This window comes from Lathamus discolor, chromosome 3, assembly GCF_037157495.1.
Source record: "Lathamus discolor isolate bLatDis1 chromosome 3, bLatDis1.hap1, whole genome shotgun sequence".
NCBI lineage: Eukaryota > Metazoa > Chordata > Aves > Psittaciformes > Psittacidae > Lathamus > Lathamus discolor.
Genome location: NC_088886.1, coordinates 128,575,870 through 128,592,638, shown reverse-complemented (window position 1 = coordinate 128,592,638; position 16,769 = coordinate 128,575,870). Strand labels below are relative to the sequence as shown.

Here is a 16,769-nt window from a genome sequence, read left to right as displayed (position 1 = left end):
ATGACCAGCAGTGAAGCCATGGACACCTTGGGGCAGTACAAGATCACGGTGTGGGAGGAGGAGAGCTTCCAGGGCAAGCGCTGCGAGTTCCTCATGGAGTGCCCCAGCATCATGGAGCGTGGCTTCCGCAAGATCCGCTCCATCAAGGTGGAGTCTGGCCCGTAAGTGCCCCTCCAGCCCTGTAGCCCCTTGGAGCACCCTGCTTGCGCAAAACCCCTGCTCCCAGTGGATTGTCAGGAGCTGCCAGGGAGCCAGGACACCCGGCTTCCTCATCTCTGACACAGCCTCATCCTGCAACCTCCCTCCTTATGTTCCCTGCACGGTGCCTCAGTTTCCCCATCTGCAAGGCAGGGAGACCCTGCCGAGCCGAGGCACAGGTCAGAGGCAATGATGTGGCCCTGGTTGTATGGGTGCCACTCTCAAAAGTCTGGAATGTTTTCTGCTAGCAAGGACCCCGAATCACACCCTGCCAGGACATCCCCATCCCCTGCCCGGGAGGGAGAAGCTAACCCTGGGCTGAACCCGGGCGCTGCGAAGCACATCTCTGAGGGATTTCCTCCTCTCCCCTCCAGCTGGGTGGGTTTCGAGTACCCTGAGTACCAGGGGCAGCAGTTTATCCTGGAGAAGGGCGACTATCCCCGGTGGGAGGCTTGGAGCGGGAACAGCGGCTACCGGACCGAGCATCTCCTCTCCTTTCGGCCCGTCAAGTGCGCAGTGAGTTGTGGGGACATCACCGCAGTGTGCTGGGGCAGACAGAGCCTCCCCCGGCAGCCCAGCAGGGAGGGAGATGAAGGACAGACAGGAGGATGGGTTAGGTGGGATACAGGATGGAGGGGTGAGGCGTACACAGAGGTGCCATGGGGTGAAGGGGTGGCTGCACCCACTGGCTCCCGCCTCCCTGCAAGGATCCTGGGATGCTCTTTAGGGCTAAAATTCAGCCTGAAACTCCCCCCATCTCCTTCGTGCAGTGAAGAGCCACCTCCCAGGCTGGAGTCCCCAGGTACTGTCCCACCACTCAGATACCCAGGGATGGAGTAAGCAGAGAGAATCTGGCAGGACCGCAGGGATGCTGCTGCTTTGGGGTGCGGGCTCTGTCCCCCTCCCGGGGGGTACCTGAGCCAAGCTGAGCCGAGCCGTGCCCAGGCAGCTGCAGCCTCTATCGCACCATCTGCAGAGACGCTGGTGCTCGCAATAGCGGCACGTCTGCGCCTCTGAGCGGGGGGTCCCCCCCCCCAACTTTTAATAATCACCAGGCAGATATGCTTGGGCTTTAATAAAGGGGATGCGATAAGATCACTCCTTACTGGCAGGACTGCTCCTCGGTGCAGATAGATGCGTGAGGGGGCTGGGCACGGGGGACAGTGCCGCATCTCAGTGTCCCAGCAATTAACCCCTCGATGCCCAGCACCCAGCACAGCCCTACAGAGCTGGGGGATTGCTCTCAGCAGCCTGTCTTGCCCTGTAATCCTCCTGCAGCCTTGGAGAGCATGAGGATGCTGAGGGCAGAAGCCCAGGTGGGTGCAGAGGATGTGGCCACTGTCACCCTCGCTGTCAGTTGTGCATTGGGACCACAGGGACATGAGAGCAGCATCCTCAGGGCAGCCCTAGGGTGTCCTGGTGAAGGGGTGCCAAGCTGAAGGACATCCGCATGGTTTGCGCTGAAGCTGGTTGTGGTACCAGGCTTCCCACGGTGCCTTGGTGTATACTCACATGATGCCACATCCTCTGTCCCTGCATGAGCCACCCCATCCCTCCTGACCCCCAGCTCTCTCCCTCTGCAGAACCACAACGACAGCAAAGTCATCCTCTACGAGGCTGAGAACTTCCAGGGGCACAAGTTTGAGCTGAGCGATGATTACCCCTCGCTGCAGGCCATGGGCTGGGGCAACAAGGAGGTGGCATCCATCAAAGTGAATGCTGGAGCGTGAGTCTCACTGGTGGAAGGGCAAGAGCAGGGGTTAAGCAAGCACCTCCCTCCTGCATAGCCCCAGGGATGGAGAAGGGGAACCCCAAAAAGGAGGAGTGCGTGCCTGCTCCCCTTCCCTTGGAAATCCTAGCGATGGGATGTTTTCTGTCCCTTCACTCCCAGGGCAAGGATAGGGGTGGGATGGGATGGGTTGGGATGGGATGGGATGGGAGGATTTGGCCCCGGGCTCTGAGGCAGGGGTCTGCTCACAGGTGGGTGGCATACCAGTACCCGGGATACAGGGGCTACCAGTACGTGCTGGAGCGGGACAGACAGAACGGCGAGTTCAAGAAGTACAACGAATACAGCAGCCAGGCCCACACCAACCAGATCCAATCCATCCGCCGTGTCCAGCACTGAGCAGGGGCAGGGTCGTGCGCCCCACAGCCTCCAGGCTGCTGTGCAATAGACCTCTATCCAGTAGCAAATAAAGGCATTTGTCAAAAAAAGGGTGCTTCTGCCTCTGCTTTGGTCCCTGGGGGGCTGCCGGACCCAGGGGAGCCCCTGTGCAGTGGGAGGCAGGGAACCTGCCCAGCTCTGCTATCCCCAGATCTCAGCAGGTGGAAGGGGTTTCTCCTTCCTCAGCTGTTTATGGACACTTGGACACCTCCACCCTGGGCTGAGCTCTCTGCACTCCATCGCTGGTCCATGCACAGCCAGGGGAGGGGATGCAGAATTCCCCCCCCTGCATGATGCTCCACGGCAAAAGGAGCACTTCCTGGCCTTACTGGGCGAAGGAGAGGCTGGATCTGGGGCATCCAGGGGGGTTGTGCCCCGAGTCCTCCCCCCAGGCTCAGTGCCAGAGAAGGTGATTGCTACAAAACTGTGAACACAAGGTTCCCTCTCTCTGCACCCCGGTTTGGAAGAGTGGGGGGTCTCTCCCTGCTGTGGGCCTGGGGGGAGAGAAGGAGCATTGGGGTCACCTGGGGGGGCAGCTGCCGCAAGAGGGATGGCCACAGTTGGGTCAGGGTTGGGGTAACTGGTTCATACAGGGGACGTACAGGGGCGGTGTGCAGGTGCGGGGAACAGGGGCAGTGTCCCGCAGCGGGCAGGGGTCTCCCAGCACCCTTATGGTCAGGGACCCTCCCGCCCAGCCTGGCCATGCCGGCACATCCGTGCCAGCATCCGGCTCCGGCTCCGCCCGGGCACGCCGGGAGTGCCACCCAGCCTCCTTTTCCTCCTCCAGCACCCTTTCCCTGCCTCCTCTTCTCCCACCCCTGAGCCCTCCTGGGGCACAGGCCTCTGCTCCCAAGGTGTTCCCAGCACCCAGGACATCCTCTCTAAAGCCTTAGGATGGTGGAACAGTGGTGGGTGGCTTGCCCACCTGGGTCCCCGGACGCACGCCTTGCTGCAAGCACACTTGGCGTTGGAGCTGTGGGGGCCCTAGAAGGGTGCTGGAGACTGGGAAGGACAGGGCTGGGGGTCAGTGTGTGCACAGCCTTCACCCAGGGCCGCACAGAGACACCACCCCTGCCCTGTGTTTGTGTGCATGCGTGTGTAAGCGTGTGCACTGCACACATGAGCTTGCCCACAAGCGTGCCCATGCACGTCCCTGCTCCCTCTCCCCTGGCCCCCCAATGTGCACCATACAAAGCCCACAGCACTCTGTGTGTCCCCGCTGCAGGGTGCCCCCCATCCCTCCCCTGTCCCCCCCGTGTCCCCGCTGGCCCCACCCCGCCAGGCCCCACGGTAGCGGCCTCTCCCCCTGCACAAACACATTCCTGCACACCCGGCCGGGCTGCAGCCCGCACAAGGCCACGTCAGCTCTGCTCCGCTCCACGACACCCGCACGCAGGTGAAGTCTTCCCGGGCACCTGAGCATAGGGCAGGGAAGGGGGGGGTCTGGGGGGTCACAGCAGAATGTGGGGTCTCCCGGGGTAGGGGAGAGTGCTGGGTTGGGGGTGAGGGGCAAACCGCCTGCTTGCAGCCAGAGGGACCTGCTGCTGCTGCCAGCTGGGTGCTCCACGTGTCTGGGCTCTGTCCCCTGAAGCTCCACAGACCTGAACCCACATCTCCCAGACCTCCTGTGAACCCAAAGCTCCATCTCCTGGGTTCCCCATGATCGCCTGGGTCCTTGGACTCCTCACGTACCCTGCCCGCCCCCCCAACCCCCCGCCATGGGTCTGCCCCAGCTCCCCCATGTCCCAGCTCCCCCATGAGCCTGGGGTCATATTGCTCAGGGCTCCCCAGCCCCTGGGACCCCACACTCCTTGCTCCTCTACACCCCCCAGGTCACCCAAAGCCCCCAGTCCTCTCACACCCCACTGTAACCCCTCTCCTCTGGCTCCCCCAGGGAACCAGGAGTCCCCACCCCCAGTGCTCCCCACAGCCTCCCCACCTCCAGCTCCTGCTTCTCAGGCTGATCCCAAACCGCTTCCCCAGCTCTGGGATGATGTGGTGTCCTGCAGCCCAGACTCCCCTTTTCTGTGCCCTTTGCCATGCAGGTTTGCTGGAGGAAGATCCTGGTCACTGGGGCTGCCAGGAGAGAGGGGCTCGGTGGGTCTGGCCCCCTCCCCACCTCCCGCCGCTGTCTCTGGGGCTTGTTTTCCGTTGCCTGCGTTTTGTTGCAGTGACTCAGGCAGCGAAAGCAAGTCTGGGAGGCTGCGGAGCCACTGCTGGGGGAGAGCTGCACTTGGGGGGCTGGGGAGGAGAGGGGTGGGGGGAGCAGCCAGGGCTGCTGGGCTGTGCAGAGCTGGAACACCCACTGCAGGGTCAGGGGAGCTCAGGGCACAAGCTGGGGGAAGAAAAACTTCTTAAGGGCTATTACACACCAACGGGATTGGTGGGGAACTGGTGGGGGAGTACTACGGGCTCTGCTGATGCATCCCCTCGCCAGCATCTGCTCTCTGCTCCCCATGAGGATGAGCAGCAGGGATGGAGCACCAGGAGCCCACCTCAGTACCCACGGGGCACCCTGTTTCCTACACCCTTTGGACACCCCCACCAAGGAGGAGCCACCAGCTTTGTTGAACTGTGGCACCCTGTCTGAGTATTGCTCCCCATGGGTTGCGGCTTCTTCATATGCAAGGCACATTTTGGCTGCATTATAAATGATAACTGTGGGTCTGACATGGCCATATCCTGGTTTCCATTGGATTAATGTCTCACGATGACCACTTTCAAGAAATTCATCTCAGTAAGTACATCATGAGGGCTCATCCTTTTACTAGACATCTATGAAACACTTCAGGAGAGGTCATGGGTTGATGGGTGGCTTGGCTGTACAGCATTGGACTCATGGCGCAAAGCTGGTGCCCACTGCTGGCACGCTGCCTGGCTGCCTCAAGTTGTGAGGTGCTGGCAGAGGGTCTTGGCTGGGGGTGCAGAAGCTCCACTGTGACCCTGCAGCTGATGTTGCAGCTGGAGCCATGTGTGGTGAGGCAAAACCTGGCCAGATGTGTCTTTTGGGAGCTAAGATCACCCCAGACCCTTTCCCTGTTACAAGTTTCTCCCTGAATTGCCCTCCCATCTTCACAACACCCAGGGCTGCCCAGGACAAGCTGGTGGAGATGGGGCCATGAAGGTCTGGGTGGGTGTGTTTCACACAGTTTCTACAAGTCCTAATAAAGATGGGCGAGAAATCGGGACAGGGCTGTGGACCCCGGGATGGCAGAGGCTGTCCAGAAGAGCATGGAGAAGCCAAGGAGATGGCAGAGCTGGTGCCACCAACCGCTGGAGATGCACTTAACCCACACTGGAGCTCTGGGCACTGCAAAGGAATCCCATCCCCAGTGTCCCGGAGATGGAGGGACATGGTGGGGACCCAACTGACCCACCCCAGGGCTCTGGGACCTGCAAGGGGACCCCAGGACTGCACTGAGGACCCCAGAGCTGGAGAAGGGGCAGGCACAGAGCCCTGTGGCAGACAGCATGGGTGGCTTGGAGAGATGGAGGCAAGCGGAATGATGCCAATGCTGAACAGTGAGATGTGGAGGGCAGTGTGGGGACCACCGTACCCACCGGCCGGCCTTGTGGGCTGGGGGCCGGGATGCTGGTGGGAGTCCAGGCCCGGGCGGTCTCCAGGCAGTGTCCGAGCCCCGCTCCCAGCTGGGATGGCAGAGCCGTGTTTGCGAAGAGTTAAGGAGGCGGAAGATGCAGGAAGCGGCCCGAGCCGCTCTCCATAGAAACCCGCGGCCGTGATTAAAGTCTGATGCGGGCCCGATAGCGGGGGGGGGGGGGGGGGGGGGGGGGGGTGAGGGGGGCGGCAGCGCCCGCTTTAATTACAGCGGAGGAAATTGCTGGAGCCGGGGCCCCGAGCCCCTGCGAGTTGCCTGGAAACTCCCCCCCTCCCCCCCCCCCCCCGCCTCCCCCGGCCCCTGCCCGTCCCCTGCCCGTCCCGCTGCCATTTATTCGCCATCAGCTGCTCCCTGATAAAGTGGAATAATAATAATAATAATAGGGGCAGGAATATTAAAACATGCAGCCCGCGGGCCGCCCCCACAGCTGCCATGAGACACGGCGCCGGAGCGGTGCCACTGCTGCTCAACATGTACCTGCCAGGTACGGGCGGACCCCCCCGGCCCCGCCGCAGCGCCGTGCACCGCACAGCACCCGGCCCCGCCGCTGCCTCGGGGCTCTTCTCTGCCCGTCTCCCTCAGCGCCCACCCTGCCTTTCCCTCTCTCTCTGTCCGTCCTCCTTTCCTGGCTTCCAGACCCACAACCATCCCTTTTTCCTTCCTTCCAGCTGCCCTCACAACTTTGCATGCCCGCACACCCATCTTCCCTTCTATCCTTCACCCACTCAACGTCTCCCTGTCCTTCCATCCCTCCATCCACCTTTTTGTCCTTCCAACCCATCCTTCCACATACCTACCCTTTCCCTGTGCGTCCATCCACCCTTCCACCCCACCCACCTGTCCCTCTCTCTCTCCTTCTGTCCCCGCTACCTGCCATTCCCTCCATCTACCCTCTGTCCCCTCCATCAGCCCGTTCATCCACGGTCTTGCCCATTACCTGCCCTTCCTTCAATCCGTCTACCTCTCATCTTTCCTCCCCTCCTTCTAATCCTTCCCTCTATCTACCCACCTCCCTTCTGTCCTTCCACCCGTCCATCCACCCATCTCTCCTTCCTTTCATCCACCTATCCATCTATCTCTCCTTTTCCAAGCCGCCCACTCTCCAAACACCAACACTGGTCCTTCCTTCCATCCACTGCTATTGCCACCCATCCTTCCATCCACTGCTATTGCCACCCCTCCTTCCATCCACTGCTATTGCCACTCATCCTTCCATCCCACCCACCTCCTCTCCCTGTGCCCCGTAGCTCTCTCCCTCTCTCCTTCTCTTCTCCCTGCCCCAGCCCGCGGGATTTTCTATTCCTATTTAAAAGCTTCCCCGGCTCGGTCGGAAATCGGATTTCCTTTTTCCTGGACGCGTTTCCTGGCTTCGCTGCGGCGGCGGGGCAGGAGAGGGGGAGCGGCCGGGGGCTGCGGGGAGGTTGCCCGAGGGTGGGCGCCGGGGTTCGCGGTCCCGCCTGGCTCCAGCCCCCCCCTCCACCCCCACCCGCGCCCCTTTTTCCCCCCCAGATCCAGTCGGGGAAACTTTGTTCAAAGACGGGAAGAGCCAAGCGTGGGGGTCTCTCAGCCCCGGCGTGCAGAAAGGTAAGAGCCCCATTGCCTCTTCTGCCGGCCCGCCCGGAGCGGGCACTCCCCGGAGCACAAGCATCCATCCCGCCCCGCAGCCATCGGGGCCCTCTTCCCTCCCTTGTGTCCCGCTCTCTGCTGCTGCGGGCGGCTCGGGCCAGGGGCATCCCGCCGCTCAAACCATGGGGGAGAGCCCCGACGGCCAGGACCCGCCGTCCCGTTGCAGCAGAGCGGAGCAGGGTGCCAGGCGCCCTCGGAGCCCCGCAGCAGGGCGGGTGCGGGGTCCCAGCCAGAGTCCCCCAGGTGCTCCAGGGATATCCGATGGGGGGGGAGCTGCCAACCAGCCCGGGAGCTGGGCGGGTTAATCCGGGCTCGGGTGACACGATCCTGGGAGAGGGGGAAGGAGGTGACATGAGGGGGGATTTGGTGACATGAGGGGGGATTTAGTGACATGGTTTAGTGGTGGATTTGGCAGTCCTGGGCTAAAGGTTGGACTTGATGATCTTAAAAGGTCTTTTCCAGCCTAGTTGATTCTATGATAGGTGAGATACCACCCGGGAAGGAGCTGCCGGTGAGGGACTGGGCTCAGGCGGGGCACAGCTTGTCTCGGCTGGGAGAGGATGGATCCTCAGGAGTCGGAGCCATTTGTCCAGGGAAAACCATGCAGGGGCCCCGGAGATCGGCCGAGGGCTAGCCGGGATGCAGCCCCGAGCGAGCTGTGAGTGCAGCAGGCACTGGCCACCGGCCACTGTGGTATTTGGGAAGTGTAGTTTGCCTGTCTGGCGAGAAGACAGGGGCCAGAGGGTGCTCTGAGCAGGAAAAGGGGAGCCCTGGTTTTGGGGTGGGAGGGGGGACCCTTTTGCATCTGCACTGCGGGCTCTGCCCCGGCCATACTCCGCGCACTGCGGCAAGAAGGACCTTTCTGGATCCCTGGAGGTTTCTTTGGGGAGCTGCTGGGCACTGCAGCATAGCACCCTGCGGCAGGCAGGATTGAGCCTTGCCACCCCACCCAGCTGCACCCCAACACCCTCCTGCCCTCCTTGCAAGGGTGGGGGATAGCAGAAGCCCAGGATGAGGACTGAGGACGTACCTTAGAGGGGAGAGATTCCCACCTTGGTCTCAGGTTGGTGAATTTGGAAGTACAATACTTCAGAAAGACATGGCCTCATCTGCTTGGATCAGGATGTCTATGTGGGGTTTGGTGGAATGGGGATGGATGGGGAATGGCTGTTCCCTTCTTCTTCTGGAACAAGAATTGTGAGGGTACCAGACAAAATGGGTGGGTGTGGAACAAGCAGGACAAGGTGGTTCTTAGTGGGAAATGTAGCTGAGCTGTGCAACTGCCTGCTGCAGCGGTTGTGAGTGCTAAAACTCTATATGGGATCCAAGCACCTTTAGACAAAATAGGGGCAGAATAGGGGCACGGATATCACTGTGCTACAAGGGCCAGAGTCAGAGGCAGGGATGTGCAGGGGGTGCTGTTTGAGGGGAGGATAGAAGGGGGTATAGGTAAGTGCAGAGCTGCTCTGCAGTGTGGTTGGGTCCCAGAGGTGGGACTGCTTATCACCCTAAGCTCCAGGGACCCTCTCCTCTCTTGTTCTCTGGCCAGACTCAACGGATCCTGTCCTTGTGCCTCGCCATGGGCATGTCCAGGTGTGCCAAGCTCTGTATGCACAGCCTGCTACAGGAGCATCTCAGGCACCCAGAAAGGGTGCTCCTCAGTGCAAGCTGTGGGTGCAACGGCCATGGCTCAGAAAGGACAGTTTTCCTCTGGAAATAAGGAGCAGTGGTTCCTGATTCAAAGCTGCAGCAGGTCCTGTCCTATTCTGGTCTTTCCTTCCCCTGTACCTGCCTATGCCTGTCAAGGGTGCAGGTCAGAGCAGTGTTGCACTCTGACTTCAGCTTACCATGGGGACATCCCTGTAGGGCACTGTACCCCTTAGAGATGGGAAGGGGCTGTGCTGTGACACCAGCTCAGTTTCAAGCAGAGGTGGCAGTGGGAAACATTTGTTCTGGGATAGACCAGGGCACTGCCAAGATACCTCCTTCCTGGGGCTGCAGATGAAAGAACCAAGCCAGATCCTTACACCAAAGCAAATGAGGAGGTATTCATCTTCAGCAGGGCGTGAATCAGGGTGGGAGGGATGTGGTGACCCTGGATCCAAACCCACTGCAGCCTGCACTGACCTCTGAGCATCCTACCCTTGTCCTGAGGTGCAAGAGCATCTTCTCCTTTTGCTTGGGACACAGGATAGGGCAGGGATGCTGCAAGGGAGACACAACCTCACTACCATCTTCCGTGTCTCTAGAGCAGGGAAAATGCAATGAGGGATGTCTGAAACCTGGGTCTGGGAGGTGGCAACATATCAGGGGGTCAAGGAGACTGGGACATATCTCTCCCCATTCTTTGTGCCCTGAGAGGGAGCTTTAACCTCTCTGGGGCCTGGCCTTGCAGGCAGTGGGCAGATCCAGCTGTGGCAGTTCCTGCTGGAGCTGCTCTCGGACCGGGCCAACCTGAACTGCATCGCCTGGGAAGGCACGAACGGGGAGTTCAAGCTGATCGACCCCGATGAGGTGGCGCGGCGCTGGGGCGAGCGGAAGAGCAAACCCAACATGAATTACGACAAGCTGAGCCGGGCTCTGCGCTACTACTACGACAAGAACATCATGACCAAGGTCCATGGCAAGCGCTATGCCTACAAGTTCGACTTCCATGGGCTGGCTCAGGTGTGCCAGCCGACTGCTCCCGATCACACCCTCTACAAATTCCAGGGAAACCTGGCCCCACTGCCCTTCTCAGGCATCTCCAAACTCAACCTCATGACCTCGGGGGTGACATCAGCTGGCTTCTCCTATTGGCCTGGCTCTAGCCCATCCCTCTATCCCGGGCATGGGCTGCAGCCCTCTGCCCCATTCAGCGCCATGGCAGCCTCCCACCTCAACAACATGAATAACCACTACCATTAGAGGCTCAGCTGTGCCAGGCGCATGTCCCTGGCAGCATGGGGCTGTGGAGCTCTGCAGTGAGGAAGGGGGGGTGGGACCATGCCCTGCTCTCAGCTGCCCCTTTTTAGATTTGGAGAGTGCTGTGATGTGTGAGGGATGCTTGCAGGGTAGGTGGGTTGGTTTCCTGAGGTGGGTAGCTGGAGGAGAGAAGTCATCTCAATTTAGGATGAGGAGGGATCCATCACCCTGGGAGTGCACATGGATACCTAAAGCAGGGTGCAAATGGAAGGAAAAACCAAGGGCTCACCTCCTAGCAGGGATCATGCCCCCCCCCTTTCATTTGCAACATGCTGCCCACCCCATGCTCTGCCCCCAGACTGTTCCCACCCTCCCCTTTCCCTGCAGAGAGGAGCTGGTCCCGAGGGCAGCAGCATCTGTGGGTGCATGTTCCACTGGGGCAGGGGTAGGGAAAGGGGACCCCCCCCCTTGCTGCTCCTTTGTCCCCCACCTTTGCCTCCAAAGCTTTCCTTTCTTCCATCTCTCCTACACATCCTGCCAGTGATGGCTTCCTCCAGACCTCAGGAGAAGCCTTGGTCTGGAGAGCAGATGCCCTCCATGGGTTAACTCCTGCCCAGGAGTTGGAGGAGCCAGGGGCAGGTGTGGGGGGCACAGCTGGCCCTCAGGGCAAGGCAAGAGCCCAGAGGCAGCACCCCTGCAGCCCTCCCTTCTCCCCAGTGCCCAAGGACCATGTCACAGAGCGGGACGGTCTCCAACACCCGGCACAGAAGCCTATGTCCTGCTGGTCACTTCCAAGTTTAATGCTCCAGTTTTACTGTGTCTTCAGACCCTCAAATGCAGGGCTTAGTGGGACACTTTGCAGGTGGGGACATCTCCAGGGACAAAGCTGGGTGAGAGGTGGAGGAGGAGAAGGGACAAGAGGGCTGGGAGCCCTGGGCACTGAGGGGCGCCTTGCACCTCTTCCCTGGGGTCTGAGGAGATGCCCCCATTCTCCAGAGCAGGACTTTAGCCCAATGGGTGCAGAAGATCTGGGCATGCCGGGCTCTGCGCTGGCTGGGGGGAGGGATTGGTCTTCAATAAATAGAAAGGTGCTGTGACCTGTGCCCTCTTGTGTCTTTAGGGATGGTGAGAGGGGAAACCACCCAGCAAATCCCCTCTCATCCAAGCCAGAGCACCTTCAGGGCTGGGGTGGGGAGGATGTGCCCACCCTGCTGCATCACCTTTTCCCCCGGCATCACCTCTGGTTCTTACAGTGTTCGAGAAACAGGGCAGAGTTGGAAACCTCTGGGCTGCTTGAGACACCCTTTCAGGGAAGCCACGTGCCCTGTTCCCAGGCTGGCTAGTGGATGTGGAAGCTGGAGGAAGAGATGCAGTTGGCCTGGTGGGATGTCTGCTACCCTGTCATCATCCAGGGGAATTTAGGATGCCAGAAAGCAGATCTCTGGTGACCCACAGAGCCCGTGCAACCAGATGGGACAATGAACTGGGCCCAGCAATGCCTGATCCTGCAGCGAGTGTCCCTGCTGGACTGCACTGTGCCAGGAGCAGGGAGGTCCCAAGCCATGAAGCCAGGCTCAAGTGTGACATTGATACAGGGGTGAGCAGGAAAGTAGTGCTTGCCTGGCTTCAGGAACATGCCCACAGATCCACTGGTACTAGTGGTGGGTGGTGTGGGCTCAGGTACTGCCCTTTGCTTTCCCTGCCTTGGGACTGTGCTCTTCACCCCATCCCAGCAGAGGTCCAGGGGGCCAGGGCTGGGAGTCAGGCTTATGGCAGGGATCAGACCGTTCTACAGGGGGGTGCCATTCAGTCTATAGAGTGGTCAGTCCCCCCAGGCCCTCTCCCTGCACCACACAGGTAAGAGCAACCCTCAGATCTGTGGCCTCTGTGCTGGCCCCTCTGCGTCCCCCAGTGTCTGGCCACTCTTACAGCCTCAGTGGCATCTGCTCAGACACAGCCTCACTGCCCTAATCAGCTTAAGGGAGGGTGATCTGATGTATCTCCTTTGGGGAGGGCTCAGGCTGTGGGGCGGAGTTGTTGATGCTGTCAGCAGGGAGCCCATGTATAGGAAAGGAGCTGCAGGGGCTGGGTGGGTCCCTCCGGTGCCCCCAAGGCCCCTGAGCATTCCACAGGCTGATCCCCAAGGACAGCAAGAGGTAAAGTGCGGGGAAAAGGGGTCATTACCCTGTGCAATAAGCACTCAGGCTGGAGACACCCCCAAGCTTGGTCTTGCAAGGGCAAAACAGGGGAGCTGGCCACAGCTGGCTCCTGCAGAATCAGGGCCATGCTCCTGTCAGAGGAGCCTGCTTCGGGGCTTAGGTAACTGCATGACGCAAGGCAGGACTCGGATTAAAGGATGTGGGTCACTGATAGGTCCCCTCCTGCCATCCCAGTCCTGTCCCTCTGCCAGTGCCTGCACCAGGGAAGCAAAGCTGAGCCCAGTTCCCTCCTCATTCCTAGCCTTGTAAACCAGATTCCTGCTGGATCAGAGAGTGAACACGCTGGGAAAAAATGAGAGTTACCTTTCTGGGAGAGGGAGGTCCATCGCACACCTCCAGTGCAACAGGCTGCAGCTGAGGGCTTGCTTCACTCTGCTCTTAGCTCCCCTGGCACAGTCCCCCTGCTCTGGCCCCAGAGTGCCCCCGCAAAAGCCAGGATCCAAGCCCTGCACTCCCGAGGGACGCAGCCAGGAGGGAAGGTTGGGACCCCCATGCAGGGCTGCACCAGCAATGCTCTCGCCTGCCGGAGGATGCAGCCGGTGTCACCATGGCAACTCGGGATGCTCTATCCTTAGATCCCATTTGGAGCAGCCCCTCCTCTCACCCCCATGTTGTGCTCACCGGAGGGGAGGAGACAGAGCATCAACTCCCACCCAACGCACCCCCCCCCCCCCCCCCCCGGAGCCCCGTCTGACCCAGCCCGCCGGCAGCGCCGCTTGCTTCAGTCACCAAAACCGCCTGCTCGGAGCAGACTGCAGCAAAATCCTGCCAATGGGCGAGCAGGGCCGGGCCCGGCGCGGCTCCCGGCGCAGCAGCGTGCCCGGCCCTGACCGGGGGTGCCCAGCGCGGGGGGCTGCTGGGGGAGCACCACCCCTGGCAGCGGGGGGCGCAGCTGGGTGAGGAGCACGTCTGGGGCGACTGGCAGCAGGGTGCATGGTCCTGGTGCACCCGCAGGCTCCAGACCTACCTGCAGGGAGTCCTCAGGTGCCCGACGTGTGATGGGTGAACGCAGTCCCAAAGGGCCTCAGCCTGCGCTGGGAAGAGCCAGGGAGCAGAGCACCTGGTCTGGCAGCTCCTTCTGCTGCCTTGTGATTAAAGGCAGAAGGTTTTTTCCCTGCTTAAAAACAAAACATGCATCTTTGTTTCTGGCTTTGCTTAGCCAGCAAAAGGGCAGGACTGAGCCCTGCCCTGGCTCCAGCTTCTTGGCAGGATGGTGGAGGGACCCCTCCAACTCTCCCAAAGCCTCCCACCCCCACAGTAAGGGGTCAGAGGGGGCTGGCATAGCCCGTCACCTATTTTAGCAGAGCCATGTTACCACTTGCTTCATTTCCCACACCGTGAAGAGCCTTCACAGCACAGCCGGGTCACCTCTGCCCAGAGGATGTGGGCTGCCTCCCTCCCCGCTCCTGCTCCCTCCCCAGCTCTCCCAGTTCCCACCTCTTTCCTCCTCTCCCGATCCCCACCTCGCTAGCTCTTAGACTCGCACCCCCCTCTCCAAGCTGCTGACTCACATCCTCTCTCCAGACGCCACCTTCCCTTGGCCTAGCTCCCTGCAAAGCGCTTTGTGACTTAGTGTTGCCCAGCTGCAGCCTGCAGGTGCTGGCTGTCAGGCTCCAAAACCCCCTGTGAAGCCCCTCCAAAGGGCCACTGTGATGCTTCCAAGAGATGCTGCATTCTCCCTTGCCAGCGTGCTTGAGGCTGGGGCCATACTGTCACCGTCAACCCCCAGGTCACGGATTTACCTAGGGGAAGCTTTGTGCATGTTGGGTTTCTTCCCTGTTTGCTGCTCTCCCCAGACACAGGGATGCTCTGGATGGAGCCCCAAACCTTGCCCCTGCTGCCACCTGCTCCCTGGCGCCCAGGCAAGGCTGACAGAGAGACAATGTCCTGGTTCTGCGCCTGCTCAACTGTACCCTGAGACCTTGGGCCGGACTGTGCTGAGGGCAGGGGCTGGGCAGTGGGGAGGACTGGATTAACACGCTAATGCCAGATTACACTCTAATACAGGACTTCTGATGAGGTAGCAGCACCCAGTCCAGCCCTGGGGGCACTCACTCCCTGGGGCAGGCTCCCTACAACTGCCCCAGGCCACAGCTTGGTGCTGCCCAGCTGACCCCAAGAAGTTTGATCCTCAGGAATGGCACAGGACCATGAGACAGGCAGGAGACACAGCACAGGGTAACCGTGCTCAGCTCTCAGTGGGCTTGAGGTAATACCACAGCCTAGACAGCCCTGGCCCTCGGCTCTGCTGGGCTCTATGCAGATGGATTAACCATCACAGGGGCTTGGGCTCCCCTTCTCCACCTGCCCCAGCTTCTCGGTGCAGAGCTGTCCACCGTCTGTGTTCCTCAAGGCCACACCCAACAGCCAGGCAATGCCACGGGCCATGTTTTGGCTACAGCGGGGACCAAACTCTGTGCTGTCCCACCTCCCTTGGTCTCTGCCATTAGGCTAACCCTGAGCACAGGCAGAGCTCAAAGCCTCTTGCAGGTCCCACCCCAGCCTGGATGCATTCTTCCTCAGCTGAGCCCCTGTAGTGGCTGTCCTGCCCCTCCCTGGCTGCAAGCATCTCATCAGCCAGTTTAACCTGTGACCCCTCATGCTCTCTCTGCCATTTGCTGCCATCTCTCTGAGTCATTTTCTTCCATGTCTTCTCCCCTAGACATCCCATCAGTAGCTGTGATCAAAGTGCCGTGAAGCAGGGAGGGGACCAGAAACCTGTACCCACAAATCATTCCCAATTTAGCAGAGCAGCAGCATCCTGAAGCTGAAATGGAACCAGTGTCCAAGTAGCTCCCACGGAAGCAGAAGACAGACCTCCCACTTCCATCTGCCTCGAGGAACATGTTATCCATCATCCTCACAGCCGAACGGAGGAGAAAGGCTTACGCAGAAAGCTGAGCTGAGGCAGGTTCTTCACCAACCACGTGGGCACCGGGTCTGCATCATCCGGAGCAGTTTCCTCCCCACGGAGCAGCTCCAAGTCGCTCTGGGGGATGCTGCCAGCTCTTAATAGCAAGAGCAGAGCCTCACCGTTGTTTGTCCGGCAGGAGGAGGCACAGACTGCCAGGCTGGTTGCTCCAGCCACTCATGGTTCCTCCGTGCCTCAGTGCCATGGCCAGCACATCCAGTGCATGGAGCTTGCTCTGCAGACACAGCAGCAGGGCAAAGGGAGTCCCACATGAGCTCTGGGCAGAAACCCCCACTTCCATGGCTGACTATGCCTCCTGGGCACCCACTGCCACCCAGGGTGTCTCCAGCAGCCCCACACAGCCTTGGGGAGCAAAAGAATGCCACAGCTTGAGAAGAGACCTCCCTGGAGCAGGAGGGGCTGAGCCCACTGCAGGCTGCACCACGTGGCTTTTGCCCACCTCCCTCGCTGCAACATGCAGTGGAGCAGCTGGGGCACCCACTGTGAGACACAGGGAGGGGTGGTATTGCTGCTGGAGGAACTTCAGACTAGGGAAGAGCTGGGATTCTTCGCCAAGACTCTATGGTGATGGGATCCCCGACGTGGCCCTGCTGCTCCCTCTACCTCTGAGCCACAAAGCTGATGTGAATCCCCTATCCCTGCAACCCCAGACACTGCTGGGCTCTGTAGCTGGCAGCAAGGGGGGATTTCCAGCCTGTCCTGAAAGGGTCTCAGCCCCCACTGCTGCCCCCCAGGTGGCTCCTGAGCCCAGACCCCCATGGCATCATGCAGGGGTCTGACAGGTTAAAGCACACAGCTTCCCAGAGGGGAAAAGGGCAAGCTCCCAAGCCTGTCTGATGATTCTCACCTTAAGTACCCCCCCAGCTTGTGTGTGTTGCCCCCCACTTTCCCTTTGCCTTGGGGTGACTAGAATGCTCCAAGACAAGGAAGGGTTGGTGCTCCCCCTGCCCTGCTCCTCTCAGCAGCTGTACAAGGTCCTCTGGGGGAGGGAAAACCAGACATCTCTCCCCTCGGTAAGGCTCTGCCTGAGCCAACGATGCATATTTAAATGCACAGGAGCATCTAAGCTTGTCTCTCATTCCTTGACATTTCCAGAGACTCCAAGC

At 60.4% G+C, this 16,769-nt stretch overlaps 2 protein-coding genes across 2 annotated transcripts; both read left to right on the top strand.

Moving 5' to 3' along the window:
* CRYBA2 (crystallin beta A2) lies at positions 1–2,326 on the top strand. The gene is made up of 4 exons (XM_065672856.1): positions 1–161; positions 573–714; positions 1,782–1,924; positions 2,179–2,326. The coding sequence occupies exons 1-4, from the start codon at positions 1–3 to the stop codon at positions 2,324–2,326; spliced, it is 594 nt and encodes a 197-aa protein (XP_065528928.1).
* Positions 2,327–6,414: 4,088 nt separating this feature from the next.
* On the top strand, positions 6,415–11,602 carry FEV (FEV transcription factor, ETS family member). The gene is made up of 3 exons (XM_065670685.1): positions 6,415–6,466; positions 7,492–7,566; positions 10,004–11,602. The coding sequence occupies exons 1-3, from the start codon at positions 6,415–6,417 to the stop codon at positions 10,513–10,515; spliced, it is 639 nt and encodes a 212-aa protein (XP_065526757.1). The 3' UTR covers positions 10,516–11,602.
* The last annotated feature ends 5,167 nt before the right edge of the window (positions 11,603–16,769 follow it).

What these genes read in the sequence shown, in the direction of transcription:
- CRYBA2 (XM_065672856.1), top strand. Translation starts at nt 1, where the DNA reads ATGACCAGCAGTGAAGCCATGGACACCTTGGGGCAGTACAAGATCACG. An exon ending in ATCAAGGTGGAGTCTGGCCC is followed by an intron (nt 162 to 572) that starts GTAAGTGCCCCT and finishes TCTCCCCTCCAG; the next exon opens with CTGGGTGGGTTTCGAGTACC. An exon ending in TTCGGCCCGTCAAGTGCGCA is followed by an intron (nt 715 to 1,781) that starts GTGAGTTGTGGG and finishes CTCCCTCTGCAG; the next exon opens with AACCACAACGACAGCAAAGT.
- FEV (XM_065670685.1), top strand. Translation starts at nt 6,415, where the DNA reads ATGAGACACGGCGCCGGAGCGGTGCCACTGCTGCTCAACATGTACCTG. An exon ending in GCTCAACATGTACCTGCCAG is followed by an intron (nt 6,467 to 7,491) that starts GTACGGGCGGAC and finishes TTTCCCCCCCAG; the next exon opens with ATCCAGTCGGGGAAACTTTG. An exon ending in CAGCCCCGGCGTGCAGAAAG is followed by an intron (nt 7,567 to 10,003) that starts GTAAGAGCCCCA and finishes CTGGCCTTGCAG; the next exon opens with GCAGTGGGCAGATCCAGCTG.